Below are 20,496 nucleotides of genomic sequence, written 5' to 3'. Positions count from 1 at the left end.
CATTTTCTATGCTGCATGTCTCATAATAATGGGTCCTCTAAAGGCTGATATGTAAACATTTAAATAGCAGATGATTCTTATCTTTAAAAAGCCATAGAGCTATTCAACTTAGTTCATGAGCCTTTTATGACCCGGAAATTCATGTATTTATAAACTTGAATTATGCACTTTATCTACAGTATAGCATAAAAGCTAAGAATAAGATTGCCGGAGTTCAAATCTTATTCTGTCACTTACTACTTGTGTGAATTTAGGCAAGTTAGGTAACAACTCTCTGCCTCAGTTCTCTCATTTGTAAAATGCAAATAATAATAATAATAACACTCATCTCTTAGATTGTTGTGAGGATTAAATAAGTTACTACTTGAATAGTTTCTAGTACAAAGTTGGCTCCTTATAAATATTAGCTGCTATTATCAGTTTTATTATTACTATTATACTAATGTATTAGTTCATTAGGAATTATTTTCCCCAGAATAAAAATTTTAAATAAAATAAAAATAAGCAAATATAGAAGTACTAATATTTTCTGCTCTTCCCCAATTTGCTATACATGTTTCACTTTGGATTCCAGTGCCTTCTGTGGTAAAAACCAACTAAAAATATAATAGATAATAAGATGCTGCTCAAAATAGCAACACCAACTATAAAATAACTAGGAATTAAGTTTATGAAAAAAGCACAATATCTTCTCAGAGAAACTTGTAAAATCTTGTAGAGATAATAAAATAAGACCTTAATAAAAGGAGACATGTTCACATTATAAAGTTATTAAATTTTTCCCAAATTTATCTATAAGTTCAATGTATTTGCAGCCAAAATCTCAGCAGAATTTTGGCGGGAACATGAAACATTGATTTCACCTATAACTTCAAAGTTAAACATTTATTAAAAGCCGATATAATTTTGAGAAAGTAGACTAAAAGTGGGAACTCACCTCACAAGACATTAAGACATATTATAATACCATAATAATTAAAATAAATCATTGCTGTAGGAACAGACAGATTACTGGAACAGAATAGAGAGACAGAACAGACTTTAATGGAAATGCGAACTTTGCCTTTAACAATGTGGCAACCTGATAAAAGGTATAAATGTAAATGCAATTTCTTTTTTGTCAAATTTCCTTAGGTTATGCCGCATAACAAACAATCTCCCAAATCTCAGTGGTTTATTAAACATTTGACTTCTCACAGGTTTCTGGTCAGACAAGAGAATTCATATTCAAATGACCAAAGGCAGTCAAATGGTTAGTTCTGCCCATGTGTGTGGTGGTGAATCTAATCCTCCTACAGGAAAATATGTCAAAGATGGAGGTATACAATAACACTGTGAGGAAGCAAGTGGATAACTGGATACAAGAAATATTCTATAAAAAAAACTATAAAGTTAATGGGAAAATAATCGGAAGATTTTTTATGACATTGGGCTTTTCTTCAGTTGACAGGAAGTATAAATCACAATGTAAAATACTGATAGGTTCAGGTAAGTTAAATTAAAAATTTGTATTTCAGGATAGAAAAAGCCAATGCATGATGAATTGGGAGATGAAATTAGCATTATATAAGCGATTATTTTCTGGAGTATTTGAAGGAAGTCATAAAATAGGCTTCAAGAGAGTAGGATTTTTTCCACCTTGATCACTATTTCCCCTCTCAGGACTGCCTCTCATCCACCCATTCTCCAAAACAGGTTTATTAGTGTCCTATTGCTCCTATAATAAATTACCAAAAATTCAGTGGTTTAAAACAATGCAAACTTACTCTCAGATCTGGAGGTCAGAAGTCTGAAAAAATCAGTTTCACTGGACAAATGTCAAAGTGTCAGCAGGGCTGCTTTCTTTTGGAGGCTCCAGGAGAGAATCCATTACCTTGCCTTTTCCACCTTTGGGAGGCTGCCTACATTGCTTGGCTTATGGCCCCTTCCTCCATCTCCAAAGCTGTCAGAGAAGCCCTGTCATATCTTTACTGACTCTGCTCCTGCCTTCTCCTCATACTCTCCCACTTCCCTCTTACAAGGACCCTTGTGATGACACTGGGTCCACCTGGATAATCCAGGATGATCTCCACATCTCAAAATCCTTCATTTAATCATATCTGAAGAGTTCCTTTTTCCATGTAACATATCATATTCAGGTCCCAGGGAGTAGGATATGGACCTCTTTGTTTTGGGACATTCATTATACAGCCCACCATACCAGGGTTTCTCAACCTTGGCAACACTGACATTTTTGGCTGCATAATTCCTTGTTGAACTGGGCATTGTGTATTTAGCAGTGTATTAGTTAAGGTTCTCTAAAGAAACAGAATCAACAGGGAACAGTTGCAAATATAAAATTTATAAAAATGTCTCACGTGACTGCGAGAATGCAGAGTCCAAAATTGCAGGCCAGGCTGTGGAGCCGACAATTCCAATGGAGGGTCTCAATGAACTCCACAGGAGAGGCTTGCCAGCCAAAGCAGGAAGAGAGCCTGTCTCTTCTGAATCCTCCTTAAAAGGCTTCCAGTGATTAGATTGAGCACCACTCGCTGTAGAAGACACTCCCCTTGGCTGATTACAAATGGAATCAGCTGTGGATGCAGCTGACGTGATCATGATTTAATTCTATGAAATGTCCTCATTGCAACAGACAGGCCAGCACTTGCCCAACCAGACAAACAGGTACCACCACTTGGCCAAGTTGACACGTGAACCTGACCATGACAAGCAGCATCCCTGACCTCTGTCCACTAGTTACCAGTAGCACCACCCAATTTGACCAAAGGTCACCTGAGGGGCAAAATCACCCCCCAGTTGAGAACCAATGCTCCACACTCTGCTGGTGATCTTTTTAAAACAAATATATTCATGTCCCTCTCCAGCATATAATTCTTTATTCATTCCCCTTTGTTTTAAAAATAATATTCATACTTCTAAGCATATTTTCTTAGTTTTCTAGGCCTGTCATTGCAATGTACCACATACTAGATGGCTTAAAACAATGAAATTTGTCTCACACTTTTGGGGGCTGAAAGTCCAAAATCAAGGTGTTCTCTGAAACCCACAAAATCCTCTTCCTAGCTTCTGCTGGTGATAGGCAACCTTTGGAACTCCTAGGCTTGCGGCAGCATAACTCCAGTCCTGTCCCTACATCATCCACATTGCTGTGTTTCTCGCTGTGTCTGTCTGTGTCTCCTCTTTCCTTCTTATAAGGTCACCAACCATATTGGATTAAGCACCCACCCTTCTTGGTAAGACCATTTTAACTCAACTAATTTCATCTGCAACAACTTGATTTCCAAATAAAGTCACATTCCAAGGTGCGGGAATAAGGACTTCAATATATCTTTCTGGGTGACACAATTCAACTTACAACACATATACTTGATTTTTCATAATCTGGCTTTGCTTCCTTCGCTTGGTCCCATCTGCCCTCTCCTATATCCCTTCCCTCCAAATATGTTTCTGGTTCTTTAGAATATGAGGTTCTCTCACATTTCCTGGCTTTGTAAGTATTTTTTTCGCTCCATCTGCCTGGAAAGGCTCTTCCCCTATTCTTCACCTGATGGACTCTTATTTACTTCTTGGTCACAATTTAGTTGTCTAGGAATCCAGGTTCCTTCCTGTTTATGCTCATAGTACTCTATGGCAATATAGGACTTGACTTATCTCTTTTTCCCTGCACTAGTCTGTGAGCTGTTTATATCTCTGACCTTTTTCCATACCTATGCATCTAACACTCTTCCTGGAATATATCAGTTGTCTGATAATTGTCTTGATAATTGTTTATTTGAATGAAAGAGTAAATGGTGGACTTCATGCCTCTACCTGAATACACTTTTCAATGGCTTTGACTGAGTAAAGATGTTGTTCCAAGATTAACAGAAGGTAACTTGCTTTTGCATTTAAAAATAGAAAAGACATTAATTCTCCCAGCCTCTCTCATGGAGTGGATCCTTCACCAAGAGATTATTTCAGCTCTTTTACAAGAGTGTTCATAACTATTTAGTCATTATTTTCCCACAAATTAAGGCTCATGTTCCGAAACTATTTTTACTTATCTAATATGTTTAAACAGAAAAAAATTAATCATAAAAATTCCTCCCACAGGGAAGCTGACAAAACAAAGCTAGAATGAAAAAGACAGCAGTCATAGATTTCACAACTCTGTGAAAAATCTAGGTATCATGCAACAGTTTCCTTTCTCACCAGGAGGGCATGGTTGGTTTTACAACTTGGATCGTGACTTTGCAAGGAGAAAGCTGTGACTCGGGTATTTCCAGCTTTTAAGATGGAACAAAGTCAACTGATTTGCAAAGTTCCAACATTTGGTCTATGTTTTAGACAATAAAAGTGTCAAAACTGTTTCCGTTGCTATGCATTTCATTATTCTTCTGGTAGTATAATGTTAAAAGTTTCTCTTAATGTGTAGAAACTGGAGACTCTTTAGCAATTACTTCTGAACACACCTGCACATAATGCTCACTAATGATGGTTCCATTGATTCAGAGCCCAAATTAAGGAGCGCTGAAGGGGATGGATACCGCTTTCTATTTGTTAAATATATTCAGGAAATTTATGTAAAACACAGAAAATTAAAGAAATTTCCCTCATGCTACAGTTTAAATCATTCCAGCTATGAAACTGCCTATGAACCTGTAAGGAGAGCAGTAAAAATAAAGTTTCAATATCCAAAACATGTCAAAACTTAACTTAATGAAGAGTTTTAGATAGTCTTTTAAATCCCACATGAAACGTGGCTGCAGGTTTCTTTCCCCCTAAGCCATTGTTTTGTAATTTCTTCTTAAAATATTTAGTTGCCAGTGTATATAATTGATGTTATTGAAAATATCTGGCTAAGATTCTGGATAACTTGGTTGAATTCCAACTCTTTAACCTCTCTTTGCTTCAGTTTCTTCATTCATAAATTGGGGACAATAATACTACCTATTTTAGAGGATTATTTTGAAGATCAAGTCAATATATACAAAACACTGTTAATATTGCCTGGCACAGGGAAGCACTAAGTAAGTATCTTATACTGTTATTAGTGAAGATAGAGAAATCTTGAACTATGGACTTTTCAAAATGTTATGAACTCAATATTGTGTAAAGAAACTCTATTCACCTAATCTCAGCAAGTGTGATCTATTTCTTAATGAAGAACAGGCAGATAAGGAGTCCGTGTCGCAGCCTGTGTTTCTCTCCAGAGCTCGAACGAAGTTCCAGATTTCAGTTTTAATATGTAAATACTGTGAATATGTGGATTTGGGGATCTCTACACCCCCTCAAAACATTCATTAGCTACCTACTATGTTGGGAAAAATAATTCTATTTTTCTTTACCCTGTGGTCTCCAGAATTATGGTTCCTAGAAATATTTCTGATGTAATCCCCTCCTGACATTTCTGCTTTTAATTCACTTACTTGACATTTCTAATTGCCTAGGGCCTCCACTCCTTAATTCTTCTCTCTTCTCTGAGCATGTTCCAAATTCTATCTATCCCTTTTTCACTAAACATGAGATATTTTTTGTCTTTTATAACATTTTTTTTAAGTGCGAGTATTGCCAACTACATTTGATTTCCTTGAGTGCAAAGACTCCTCTGTGTCACCTAGTACCCTTGCACAAGCAAACATTAAATGGTTTCATTAATGTAAATCTCTACAAGGTAAATTCACATTTTTTTTTTTAGTTCCCAACCATCTCCTTTGAAGATGATAGGTAAATGCTGATAGATACCCCCTTTCAACACTTTTCCACTAGGACTCTGTGCCTGTGTGCTGTAGATCAATTACTTGAGATTCTGAAGAAGCTGACCTTTCCAATGTTTTGGACATTTTTACATCATCAACACAACACTGTGTTGGTAGTAAAAAGAACCCTGGATTAGGAATCACAAAATTTGGGTTCCATTTATACACCTTTGTTGGTACCTACATGGGATCATGGAAAATAACCATTGGTCTGAGACTCAGTTTCTTCATCTGTCTGTCCTAACCATCATGCAGAGTTATTTTGAAGATAAAAATAAATAATGCACACAAATGGCTGCACATATGGTTGCTTTTATTTCCTCAAGAATATGACTAATTTACTAGCTTGTTAAACCTAATAAAGATAGTATTCTACAAGGTCAGTGAATAAAAGTAACAGTGCATTTTCAATAAAATTTACTCTAAAAGAAGTATCTGAAAACACGAAATTTTAAATCATAAGAATGGCATGAAAGGCATATATGTAAGGCTGGTAGAAATGTTTTTGGTGACAGACAAGTCCAATTTTTTCAAACTTAAGGTAATAATCATCAAGGAATGTGTCTAGTTAGAGACTAATATGTAATACTAACACTAGGTGTGCTGGTTTGAATGTGTTATGTAGACCAGAGAAGACTATGTTCTTTTAATCCACTGACATGTGGGCGGCCCTATTGTTGGATGGGACCTTCTGATTAAGTTGCTTCCATGGAGACGTGACCCATTCAAGGAGGGTCTTAATTCTGTTACTGGAGCCCACTATGAGATGAAACTCAGAGGGCTCAAGAAGCTAAGAGAGAAGAAGAAAATGCCCCAGGAGAAACCAGGAGGACCCACAGGAGCTCAGAGAGCTAGTTTAAAACAAGAACCAGGCAAGAAGTCCCCGAAACACCACCATATGCCTTCGCATGTGATAGAGGGATCCCAGATGCCAGCAGCCTTTCCCCAGAGAGGGTATCTCCCTCTTGATGCCTTAATTCAGACATTTTCATGGCCTTAGCACTGCAAATTTGTAATCTAATACGTCCCCTTTTTAAAAGCCAATCCATTTCTGGTGTATCACATTCTGACAGCCTTAGCAAACTGAAACACAAGGTAAAGTTTGGTAAATTCTCTGTAAGAACTAACTTTAGAAGAGAAGAGATTAATTCTGACTGTATCTGGAAGGTTCTTGAAGGATATATATTCCACTAGGCCTCAAAGGTGAGGAGAATCTCAAGAAACTAGGATTAAGAGGAAGTTCAAAAAGGTGAGAATAACAGCATAAGCCAAGATACTAAAAATATATTCTGTAAGAGTTTATCTGAATTCCTTGAATCAGTAGAGTGCTTTATAATTTTCAAAGTACTTTCAGATATGTTATATTATTTGTGAATATCAGCAATCATATGGAAGGGATGGGAAAAGTTTTCTTCATTTTACATATGAAGAAAGGAAGTTTTAGAGAAAATGAGTAATTTGTTATAAAGTCAACAATTGGGAAACTATGCTTAAGAAGAAACTGCTTAAGAAGTGTATTGTGGTTGCACTATGAAAGGAATAGGGCAAGGAGGATGGCCATCAGAAGGTTACTGCCATAGGCTGGGTGAGAAGTAGCAAAAGTCCACACCTGGGTAGGTTTGCCTGCAAAGGTGATGGTTCCACTGTTTTGACAGACACTGTCATCACACAATGCATGCACAGAAATTTCCTTTTGACTGGATTGCTTTGATTGCTCTTGATTGGAATGAGAGACAAAGAAGAATACCATATAAATAAAATCTGACAGGGCTTCGCATGTCACATCCATGAAATCTCTTAATGTCATCCTGTCAGTGTTCAATTCTTACTCAGCTCTTGGGAATGTAAGCCCTAATTCTAAATGAACATCATAACCCAAATGTGCACCAGTACACCACATCCAAACGAGAAACCCATGGTAAATAAGATAAATGACGTCATGATACTTTCAAAATATGTCCACAAATTCCACACCCTTCAAGCAGCAGAGTTTAATTTCTGTCCCCTTAAGTGTGGACTGCACTTAATGGCTGACTTCTAATGAATAGAAAAAGGAGTGAATGACGGTGTGTCACTTCGGAGCTAAGTAAGAATGGGCATTTCAGCTACCTCCTTGCCCTGTCTCTTGGATCACTCAGTCTGGGGGAAGCCTGCTGCCAGGCGGTAAGAACAGTCAAGCTGAGAGAGAGAAAGGGAACTGAACCTCCTGCCACAGCCATGCGAGAAGAGAATCTTCCAGTCACAATTAAGCCTTTTGATTACTGTATCCCTGGCCAAAATTTTGACTGTAACCTCTCAGCAGACAGAGCCAAAAGCACACAGCCAGACAGCAGCCAAATTCCTGGCCCACAGAAACTGTGAAGTAACAATCGTGATAATTTGTTTCTTCACAATAAAAAGGTGAAACTGAAAAAAGTATATAGGACTTCATTCCAGGTTCAGGGAGCAGGATTATCTCTTTATTATATAGTAACATAATTAGAAGAGTAAACCAAAATAAAACAAGGTGCAAAGTACAAATAGTCATGAACCTGTTCTAGCTAACTTCTGACCACTTATCTCTCACCATAAAAAGAAAGATTTTATGCTTTTCAATTTTAGTATATTCAAATTCAAGTCTCGAATATATACATTCTTCTGGTTTAACTGCAGCACGGTGATACGCTTATTAAATCACATAAAAATTGAAATTCTCTTTCTATGTTCTATACTTCAATTTTCAAAAAGGAGTATTTTTCAGAATTATAACTGCGTGGAGCCATTAACTTCATATATTTAAATGTATGGTGTATGCATGTATCTTTTGGTGGTTTTGCCGGTAAATCTGAAAAGTTATACATGGCCCTCAAATTTGTATAAAACCCTATTTTTTTTTACAAAGAAAACTCAAATAGCACTCGTCTTGGGGCATCCTGTAACAATATGGCTGCATGGATTTGGGCAGAACTCAGGCAGCTCAGCTATCTAAAAATAAAAGAGGTTTGTTAATAGAGATACTAAAATATATCTAGCACGTAAAGACTTTTTTTCTAAGACATGCCCACCTAAAGGTGAAACATTACATTAAGGCGCTTGTTCACAGGCTCTTTTCTCCCAGCCGCATCCAAAACAGTGCAGACAAAAAAGCAGAGGCCAGTCAGTGTGTGAAAACTCTGGACTATAGGATAGAGGAAAAGGACTAGCTCAGAAAATATGGTTACCTGGCTGAGCAGCTCAAGGGAAAGGGCAAAACCTTGAAGCAGAAAATAAACTTGGAGCCTCTCAAGTCCCAGTTTGCTCTGCCCTTCCAGGTCAGCCCAGAGGGCCTGCCGCACTGACCCGGAGCGATCCATCAGTGGAGAGACCACGGGCAGAACCCCACCCCTCGCGCCGCGGGGACGGGGCTGGCCGGTGTTCGGGGCGGGGAAGGGGCGGGGAAAGGGCGGGAGCTGTCCTGTTCGGGGCGGGGAAGGGGCGGGGCTGACCCGCGTTGGGGGCGGATAGCAATCGGGGGGGTGGTGGCGCCGGGGAGGGGCGGGGCCGGGCGGGGCTGACCCGGAACCGGGGCGGGGCCGAGCGCGCGGGAGATTTGAATTTCCTCTCCGCCGAGCAGTGTTACTGGCGCGGAGGGCGAGCTGCTCAGCAGTTTTTTCTTATCTGGGCCTTGAAGCTCTTGGGAGCGTCTTCCCTCGTCCGGAGATGGTGGAAGGACCAGGCTGTACCCTGAATGGAGAGAAAATCCGGGCGCAGGTGCGGCCGGGCCAGGTGGTGAGGGCCGTGCGGGGAAGCGCTCTGCAGGACCCGGGGGGACCCGGGCTGCCACGCGCAGCCCCCGCGGCCTCTTGCCAGGTGAGCTGTTCCTGTGAACTTGCCAAGGGGTCGGCAGGGGGAAATGGAATAAAGACCCCCAGCGTATCATCTCTCTGCGGTGGTTCAAGTTTCCAAGGCCCCACGTTTCTCAAAGTTCGTCTAAACTTTCCAGGAGGAAGGCCTTTGCTAGGGCGACTGCGTAGTAGAGAACTGCTGGCGCGCTGGGCTGGGGTAGCTGGGAACTGACGGAGGGTGTTTCATTCCCTGTCATCCTGATGAGCTTTATAACCCAGCAAAAGATGACTTCTCAGGTCTGTGGCTGCATCTTCTACTGCTAATTTTATCAGATCTCTACAGCCTCTGACATGTCTTTTTTTCCTTCCTTGCCCTCCACATTTTTAAGATATTAAGCTTTTAGGATAAAATTCTAGCCCTTGTCCAATATTTTAAAATTGGTATGTATTTCACAAGCATTATATAATTCTGAAACTGAAAGTAGTAAATTTAGCACAAACTTTGCCACTCAATATTGCCGTCTAAATGAAGGGGCAGTGAAACCCAGTTCTGGTTCCCTTAAGTGACTGTTTCTTTTAAAAATGAATGTAGCACAGCTTCTTGCCACTCAGACATTCACTGCAAATGGTTTGGCATTCCTTTGATAAGAACTCAGAGCCTGTATTAAAAATATTCTGATTTAGTCATCATGCTTTAAAAGCCTTTTAGATGTGTGGATGATTGTATTTCATGGATGCGGGCAATATTGTGCTGTACTTCAATTTCTACTGCAAAGCTTCCTTCCTAGCCTGTGGTCCTTGAATAAAAAGCTGCCTGCTATGAAATTATCATATGCTTACAGCTTGAAAGAAATGAGGCCCTAGGTGTAGGAAAATATGTTTTCAAATCGAAAAAAAAAAAAAAGAATGTTTTGCATGTCCTTCCAATTGCCCTTTAATTTTATTTATTTTGACTTTATATGTTAGTAAGTACTCTGTACCTACTACAGAGTATTATAGTGTTTCTGGAAATAGTTTCAGGGCCCCATACAGATGGATCTTGGATTGGGCATTAAGGGCATTAATGTGTATTGAAATCACTCATTCAAAAAAAAAAATTGTATACTTAAGGAACCTGAGGTATGCAAAATGAGCAAAATCAAATGCTTTCCCTCCTGGAACCCATACTTTAGTTGGGGAGATACACAGGCATTCATTCAATAATAGCATGAAGAACGATAAATTGGTAAGTATTCTGAAGGAGTGCTAGATACATGGTACTATAAGGACTGAGGAAGGTCAAGGAAGGCTTCCTCTGGGAAGAAACAATTAAGCTGCTGTCTGGAGGGTGAGTAGGAAATATGCAGAACCTGGGTAGAGGGTTGGCAGGCAAAACACAAACAGATGGCAAAGCAAGAGAGCTTCAGGTATAGGAGGAACTAAAAGAAAACCTGGGTAGCTGGGAAAGGGAGGATGAGATGGAAGGAAGGTGGTTTGAAATAAGATTGGGCTGGTGGTAGGAGCAGGCAGTGCAGAGCTCTGTAGATCAGGTTAGGGGGACTAGTTTTTATCCTGAAAGTAATGGGGATCTTTGAAGTGTGATAAGGTCCATTTAGACTTTGGAAAAATCACTGTGCCTTGAAAAGGAAAATGAAAGGACTGGAGGACAGCCAGAGTAGATGCTTCTCCTTCAGGGGACAACTGCAGTAATCCGGATGAGAAGTGACTAGAGCTTAAAATAGCCAGTTGGTGGGAGAAATGAAGAGAAAGGAACAGAATCACTATTTTAAAAGTAAAGGCAATAGGGCTTGGCAGTAGGTTTGCTGTGGATATGGTTTTAGATATCATAATTTTCATCATTCAACAAAGATATGTTTTTGTTAGGTTTTATGCTAGATCTTGGGGATACAGAGAAGAATAAGATAAAGCTCCTGCTGTGAGAATCCAACCTGTTTTAAGTAAATATTACCCAAAATCACGTGGACGTTTCCTTCAAATTTGTTAGTCACTGGTGGCAAAGCATAAAGTGTTTTTGAAGCCCTCTAACATACATTATCTCATTTAGTCCTGTGAAATAATAACCCTATAACAAACGATTTGCCTGATTCTACAGATGAGGAATATGAGGCTCAAAGAGAATTTAAATCAGTTGCTCGAGATCACATATTTAGAAATGTAATTTCTTGGTTCAATCTTAGTTGAGCCAAGAGTTGATCTCCTTTCTATCAGGCTCAAAAGCCTCCACTTTTAAGCATGCTGAAGCTCTTCTGGTATAAACGATTCAGTAGGAAAGTGACTAATAGAATGGTAATATGTAATAATGATATTTTATTAACTAGAGAAATGAGACCTTGGATTTTTGCTGTGTCTGCTACTATTTTTAGTTATGTTCAATTTAGTCATGTTCAGTTCTCGTATCTACTCTAATAATTCTCTTTTGAAGGCTTTCAGATTGCATATTCAGCTTTGCAGCCTCATACAATATAAAGGCTTCATTAATGGTTTGTCATTTACAAACAGCTCTTGGTAGCAATACCGAAATAAGTTGTAACCTGCAAATAAAAAGTCATGCACTTTAAGCTATTACGTTTGGTGGCTTAACAGAGGGTATTTAAAATTGGAATAGGTCTTTGTGATTAGAAACAGGAATCTGGTTCTATGGAAACTCGATTTGCAAATCAATTTGGAATTAAATAATCTCTCTGTGGCTGTTGGTAAAGTTTCACATATTTTGTTTGGCTTCACATTCTGGACATTTGACCTGAAAAATTAAACTTTGAAATACACGAAGAGCTTCTGCAATTTAGAGAGATGTTGGAGCTATAGTATAGTAAATTTCATCAAAACTTGGTAGGTTGTCACACACCTCAGGCAGCATATTTAGTGTAACAGGCAGAGCCCATGTTTCTTAGGCATTTATGCCAGAGAGTTAAAGCTGTTGAAATGTTTTCTGCTACTGGCATGATATGATTAGTTTTCACAAGGCAGCATTTAAAAATAATTTAATAATTGCACACTATGTTCTTTACAGTGCAGTAAATATGAACACAGTTTAAAAAGAGAGCTAGAGAAATATTCATTGGACCGTTAAGAAAATAACTTAAACTTTAGATAATCATTGTACCAAAAAACAAACAAAAAACACCTCAAGTAGCTACTGCCAGTATAAACCAGTTTATATACATCGTATGCTCCAGTTTAAAGCTCATAAAGAACACACTTTAATGCATGTCTCAGACAGCCGATCCTTGTTTGAAAGGAGAAATAGCCATAGAAGATCCCAGCCTCTGCTAGTCATATATACACTATGTTATTTCTTTGAGTTTTGATCCACTGTCTTGTCAGCATAAAATTATGCAAGTGTGTAAGCAAATTGCATGAAGTTCTGCTGGAGCTTGTGGAACCTTATGTTAAGAAACAACACTGGAATATAAATGAACATGTCGGGTTAATGAGCTGTGAAGAGTCAATCCTCCATTTTAATTGTTGGGTGGATACAATATTTTGGTGAAATCAGTATGTATCTGCATGTGTTTTCAGTCTCTTTTGCACAAAACAGGGTATGAAACAGAGTTTATTTACAGGCAATTCATTTAGTTTGAAACAATGGTCCTCTGGCTATTCCCATCACTCCTTAAGATTTGATAAATGTATTTAATACACCAGCTACTCTTATTTATCAGTATATAGACTTCACAGTGTCATGACCACAGTAGGCAGTCAATACAAGTTTGAATGAACAAGTGGTAGGGGAAGAGCAAAGTTTTGAATAGTGCAAAGGGATTAAGGATTTACAAATAAATTCACTTTATGCTGTTGTAATTATGAGTTTGTATATATTTTACTATATTATGTGAAAATTTTTACTATAATAAAATCATGAAGCCACGCAGTGAAAGTTTTCCTTTATTTTCCCCTTCTTCAAAAATGGAAGAAGAAAACTCATAGCTTTTTTTATTGCCATTATTTGAAGGAACGAGCTAAAATACAGAGATTCATTTTCCAGATAAACAAAGCTTGCTCCTATAAGTGTCCAAAGGGTTTTAAAATATATCTCTTTTTTTTTTTAACATGGGCAGGCACCGGGAATCGAATCCGGGTCCTCGGGCATGTCAGGCAAGCACTCTTACCTCCTGAGCCACCATGGCCCACCCAAAAATGTTTTATTAATGTGCATTATATACTCCTTTACATTCTTAAATGAATCCTGATGATGGATTTACTTTAATGACTCAAGAGTATCATTATCAGTACCCAGTTTATATGGAATCATCAAACAAGAAATAATGGTGAAGTCTAGCCAACCTCTCATTCTTCCAGATGAAAAAGTAAGGGAGGTGATTTTTCATAGCCATTGTAGCTTTTTAAACAGCACTAAAGTATTCAATGTGCTTAGAGAAAAGAACATCTGAACCTCTTGATTTTGAATTCCAGCTCTTTTGTTACTTCTTTATCTGGAGATGCTTATCCTCACATCTTAGCTTATTTAGTCAGGATTAAATTAGAGGATGTATAAAACTCTTAGTTTAATGCACAAAAAAGCACACATCCTGTTAATTGTTCCTTTTCCTCCCTGTGCTTTCTCACCGGATCAATTTAGCTGAGAAACATCCTCTTACCTCAGGAAGGGATTATAATCATTTGGTGCCCTCAAATTATGTACAAAACATTTAGTATCTGGCTAAGTGCTTAAAGGTTCTGCTTATACAAAATTGAGGATGGTGTTTTGATGTCTGACCTTATAACCTCTATCTTGGTGCTTAGGGAGCATTTTAAAATCAGGTTCTTTACTATGTTCTTGATGGTTTAAATTGTAGCTATATGACCTCTGTTAAAGAAACATAACTGTATAGAGGGAGAAAGCCTGTGGGGAAAAAAAGGAGGAGAGAATATGCAAGTAAATATAGTACTATTTTTTTTCTTCCTGTGGGGAAAAATATGTGACTGCACTAGAGTTGAAACATTTATCTATGGAAAAGTCTTATTCTGCTCTGAAAAGTTCATCTTCCTTGTTCACCCGTGGATAGGCAGGATAAATGGTAACAGCACAATAAATCATGTGCTGTCTGTGAAAATATATGTTGTTTTGAAGATTTCATATTATTAAGCCACTTGAAAATGTGAAGGTGAGCCCTTCTCAATCATACTTAAAATTGTGGCAAAGAAGATTTTCATCTCCATTTTAGAATTAAAATAAGGATGAAATGTTCAAATAATAGAGTAACAGGATTATAAGGTTCAACATGGGAAAGTTCAAGTGTACATTGGGCAATTGTGTATGGTTACAGCAAAGATGATAGGCTTGTGGAAATTAAATTTTGAAAGTGTCTGGGCAGCTGTAGTCTAGAGAAAGAGGTGATAACCCTAGATTCTAAAAGAGTACACGTGAGAATCTTGTAAATCTTAGGCTTATTGCAAAAGCCTTGCCCAATTTGTAGACAGTAGCTTTCGAAATAAGTGGAACTAGCTGTCACTGGTATGCCAGAATTTCTCCTTAATTTAGGGCTAGAAAAACAAAAACAAAGAATAGGTTCTTAAGACAATCAATCATAAGTTGAACAGTTTATTTTTGTACCCAGTATATAATCCATGACCTGATTATTTTAGAAATGATAGTGAAATTAGATGACTTGGGACACAGTGCCTGGATGATAGATTACAGAATGTAAAAGTTCTCTAGGTATCATTTCCCTCAAAATCAAAACCAAGTATTGGAATACATGTTTTCAAAATGAACATTTAAGAGCTAAGTAAGCGCTCAACTAAAAACCACACTATAAGACTGGCTGCTGAAAATACATCAATCCCTTCCTACACTAGACTCCTTTTACTTTATGGGAAATTCTGGTAAATACAGTATTCTACTATCTGTAGCTTTTGGCAGTCATGAGAATTTGTTCCTCAGATGTTTAAGCCTCACACCATTGTAGATAATTAGAAAGTAAGAACCTGGGTGTTAATAATTTCATTAGGAGGGGAAACCAGTGGTAGAGTAGAAGTTTTTGTCAAGAAGTCTTGGGAGTTAAAGGAAGTTGGGAATGTTGAGTGGGAAGACAAGAAGACTGAACTTTCTCAGTCTTAAGACAGAAAGAGGGAAGATAAGGAGGGGTCTGATTGATCCCACATATGTTTACTGAACCCAAGCATTGTGTGACACTCTAGTGGACATTCGCTAGACAAGATAGTTACTGTCCCCAAACAGCATATAGAAAACAGGAAAAAACAGAAGTATAGCTTCTCAAGTGTGGTAGGAACTCTGACAGGGGTTGTGAAAAAGACTACTAGGTTTGGCAGATAGAAGCCTCAGAGTTATTCTGTTGCCCAGCTAGGGAAACACTAATGCCAGAGAGAATTACAAAGACTGTATATGTGAATGAGTAAGAAGTTATATTAAAGTTTCATTTTGATTCCCAAACACCTCATCAAGTATAGAAAACCTGATTCAAACAAAGGCCACATGGCATTGGCATGTGGGACAGTGTCTCCTGCACCAAGGTCATTTGATAGTTTTGGATCAGTATTTTTTCCACCAGTGGATATTTCCCTCCTTGTGATTGGTTCTCCACTTGCCCTTCTGCCGACATCTGTGTTGTAATATTCATCTCCATCAGGCCAAGAACATTTTTCCAACATTTGTAGAGCGTTTAATTTCATAACTGTTTCAACTTTCTTTTTTGGTTTTTTGTTTGTTTGTTTTTGATGTCATATTGTATGTTGCTTTTAATTATGGCGAAAAGGGAAAAACACCAGTAAAATCAGACAGGTGTTAAACACCTTTAAGGATTTGCTTTGTGGTTCTCTTTGAGGCTCCGTCAGCCAGGACAACATATTTCACATTTCATTGACAGCTGTGTGAAGAGATTTAATGGTCTCATGCATTTTAAATATATTGGCCTTTATATTTTTGGATTCATCCTCCTACACACAAGAGAATTTATTTACAAGGGCACACATTCCTCTCTGTCTTGTTAATAAGTGGCCCGGTAACCATAAAGCTTTGGAGGGTCATCTCCTAAGACCTTTTTTAAAATGACTGGATCAATTAAACTTTTAGTCATTTCTGATAGCTGATAATAGATTTGGAGAGCATATAGATATCTGCTTCAAGACAAACTTTAATGCCTTCATGGATTAATCCTGGAAATACAAACTTTCTTTTTTGTCCTACCTTGCAAAGTGGGTTAGAGGGGATGTTTCAACTCTGCTTTCCATAAGCTATATAAGGGAGCTGATGCAGATTTCCCAGAATAGATTCTATAAAATCCAGAGGAAGAATTTTTTTTTTTGTCGCTTTTAGAAAGGGGAATTTATTAAGTTGCAAGTTTGCAGTTCTAAGGCCATGAAAATGTCCAAATTAAGGCACCTACAAGAGGTGACCTTCCCTCAAGTAAGACCAATGAAGTTTGGGGTTTCTCTCGCAGCTGGGAGAAAGCAACATCTGCTAACTTTCTCTTGTGGCTTCTTGTTTCATGAAGCTTCCCCAGGGCCATTTTCCTTCTTCATTTCCAAAGGTCTCTGGCTCTGTGGGCTCTGTCGGTTCTGGTGGCTCTGAGAGGCAAAATTTTATAGGCCCATTTAGCATATGGTTAGAAATTTCCTGGGGAAAATCTAGGAGAGTTATCAGTATAAATTAGGCTTGAATGTCTACTTAATAGATATTATTAGAAACCCTGAGCATTTTAACATCTTGGCAAGAAGAGGTAAAGGTTTTAACTATAACCCATATTTTTACTAGCTTTTTAGCTGTTTCTTTCAGTTAATCTCTTCTGTATGCCATATAGTAGTTTAAGAATAAGTGGTACAGACAAACTTGATATAAGTGGTCCCCATAAGTATTTTGGTCAGCCAAATACAAGAAAACTAGTTGTATATTGCTGCTGGATTAAACATGGGTGGTTTGATAATGGGGCAGCTTTGGATGGCAGTGTCCAGTCTAGACATTGAGCATAAGTCCTTCTTTTAAAGTGGGAAACTTCCCCAGAAAATTGGCTGGGTTTTGAGATCCATAGAATAAAGAGTCAGGCAATGTTATAATCTAACCACAAGGAGTACTCTCTTTCAGTTAGATTAACGCTGTGAACTGAAAAGCATTTAGTTGATGTGAGTATTTAAGAATACCTCGTGTGGTCCTATTGAATGAGGTCTCAATGGCATTTTTCATAGCTTAGCAGATGCATGCACTTACTAGGATGGAACCAATAACACCGTATGTGTGAGGCCATTGGCCTGATTGTGATGTCTGAACCTGGAAAAACTGAGTAATATTATTATTTGCTACACATAACTTTAGGGGATCCAGAGTCAGGTGGCCTACCTTTCTTTCAGTTGATGGCTTTGATTCCAACTTGCTGAAAAAACTGAATCGTTCACAGGAGAATATGCACAACTACATCTACCTACTACCAGCATCTGTACGCATATCAATCTGCCTTCCTTTCTGATGGAATGGATGAACTGTCCCTGATCCTATCAAGACCAAAGAACCATGTGTGTACTTCAACTATCTCTTTTGACTTTTAAAGACATTGCTCCAGTTGTTCTCTTCCTTCTCCTGCATAATTAATGTTTTCTCCTCTACTGAGTCTTTTCACCAACATGTAAATATATTCTATCATAAAGTGGAAACATGTGACCCTACTTCCCCTCAGCTACCAGCCTATTTCTCTGTTACTTTTTATAACATTGTGTATTCATGCTGGCTCTAATTCCTCTCCTAATACCTTTTAAATCAGGCATTTGACCCCCTACCATGTCTCCAAAACGTTTGTCACGAATTAGCTTTGCATTACTAAATCCAGTAGTCAAGTCTCTATCTTCATTTAATTTGGTTTATTAGTAGTTGTGTTGGTTTGAATCTGTGGTGAACCCCAGAAAAGCCATGTCCTTTAATCCTCATTCAATATTACTGGGTGGGAGCATTTTGATTGTTTCCATGGAGTCTTCACCCACTGAAGGTGGAGTTGCTTACTGGAATCCTTTAAAAGAAGAAACATTTTGGAGAGAGTCCTTTTGGTAGAGCTCCGAGAAAATCAGCAGATGCCACCATGTTCGCCATGTTTCCTTGCAGCTGAGAGAGAAATGTTGAACTTCATTGGCTTTCTTGAACCGAGGTATCTTTCCCTGGATGCCTTAAATTGGACATTTCTATAGACTTGTTTCAATTGGGATATTTCCATGGCCCAAAAACTGTTCACTTGCAACTTATTAAACTCCCCTTTTTAAAAGCTGCTCTGTTTCTGGTATATAGCATTCCGGAAGCTAGCAAACTAGAACAGTAGCCATTGATACTTCTTCCTTGAAACATGTTTTCACATGACTTCTAGGATACACACTTGCTTGGTTTTGCTTCTACTTTGTTGGCATCTTCTCAGTCTCCTTTGCTTGTTCTTCTTATCCCCACTGTCATAACACTGAAGTACCCCAGACCTCACTTCTTGGGCCCCTTCTTGCTTTGTTGATATTTGGTTCCTGCTGATCTCATCCACTTTCCTAGCTTTAGAAGCCATTTATATGTTGATCAGCAAATGTGTATCTCCAGCCCAGACTTTTTTGTTGAGCTACAGACCATATATCCAATTATCTACTTGATGTCCCTGCTTGGATGTCTAATAGACACTGTGGTAGTTAGATTCACTTGTCAACTTGGCCAGGTGAAAGCACCTAGTTCTGTTGCTGTGGACATGAGCCAATGGTAGGTGAATCTCATCTGTTGCTAATTACATCTGCAGTCGGCTAGGAGGCGTGTCTGCTGCAATGAGTGACGTTTAACTTAATTGGCTTGTGCTTAAATGAGAGAACGCAATGTAGCACAGTCTAGCAGCTTGGCATTCCTCATCTCAGCACTTGCAGCTCAGCCCGGGCCCTTGGAGATGGAGAAAGAAATCACCCTGGGGAAAGTTGTTGGAACCCAGGGGCCTGGAGAGAAGACCAGCAGAGACCATCCTGTGCCTTCCACGTAAGAAAAGAGCCTCAGTGGAAAGTTAGCTGCCTTTCCTCTGAAGAACCAACAAAATAAATCCCCTTTTATTAAAAGCCAATCCATCTCTGGTGTGTTGCATTCCGGCAGCTAGCTAATTAGAACAGACACCTAACCGTAACGTGTCGAAAACTGAATCTGGCCTTCTCCCAACCTGTTTTTTCAAAATCTTTCTCATTTCAGTTGATGGTACTTCTTTATTTCCTACTGTTCAGACTAAAAATAGATCATCCTAGACCCCTCTCTTTCTCTTGCCTCTCATACATTCAATCTACCAGCAAAGACTTTTTTTTCTACCTACAAAAGATGTCCAAAACTATGACTATGTTTTACCACTTCTGTTGATACCACAGTGGTCCAGATCTCTTTCATCTTTTGTCTGCATTATTGCAGTAGTCTTTTAAGGACTTTCCTTTTTCCATGTTCCGTTATCTTACCACAATTCTACTCAGCAGCCAAAAAGAACATTTAAAAAGGTAATGGAGAGCTTTCCTTTCCTCTCTTCATTTATGTCAGAGAAAAATCCAGCCCTTAGAGTGGCTCTTATGGGCCACACGCTCTACTTCCTGTTATGTGTCAGACTTCACACTACTCTCCTCTTGTGCTCCACGCTCTAGCCAAACTGCCCTCAGTGCCATTTTTTCCAACACAGCAGACACACTCCCACTTTAGGGCCTGTGCTGGTTTGAAAGGATGTATGTACCCTAGAAAAGCCATGTTTTAATCCTCATCCCAGTTTGTAAAGGCAGCCATTTCTTCTAATCCCTATTCGTACTGTGGGTTTGAAACTGTAATTAGATCATCTCTCCAGAGATGCTATTTGATCAAGAGTGGTTGTCAAACTGGATTAGGTAGAGGCGTGTCTCCACCCAGTTGGGTGGGTCTTGATTAGTTTCTGATGTCCTATAAAAGAGTAAACATTTTGGGAGATTCAGGGAGAGATTCAGAGAGAGCAGAGCAGAACGACATAGCCACGAGAAGCAGAGTCCACCAGCCAGTG

The 20,496-nt window shown here is 38.7% G+C and overlaps 1 protein-coding gene across 2 annotated transcripts in view; it reads left to right on the top strand.

Annotated features, from left to right (window-relative positions):
• Positions 1 to 9,292: 9,292 nt before the first annotated feature.
• Positions 9,293 to 20,496, top strand: part of NEIL3 (nei like DNA glycosylase 3) — a 51,178-nt gene continuing 39,974 nt past the window's right edge. The window contains exon 1 of one of the 2 annotated variants that reach the window (XM_077144208.1): positions 9,293 to 9,566. In XM_077144208.1, coding sequence (XP_077000323.1) covers positions 9,417 to 9,566 — 150 coding nt within the window. In that variant the 5' untranslated portion in view covers positions 9,293 to 9,416. The remainder of the gene's footprint in view (positions 9,567 to 20,496) is intronic. The other variant, XM_077144209.1, reaches the window with a different exon arrangement.

This window comes from Tamandua tetradactyla, chromosome 26 (genome assembly GCF_023851605.1).
Source record: "Tamandua tetradactyla isolate mTamTet1 chromosome 26, mTamTet1.pri, whole genome shotgun sequence".
Taxonomy (NCBI): Eukaryota; Metazoa; Chordata; class Mammalia; order Pilosa; family Myrmecophagidae; genus Tamandua; species Tamandua tetradactyla.
Note: the sequence above shows the minus strand (reverse complement) of the source record. Positions and strands in the feature narration are given on the sequence as shown.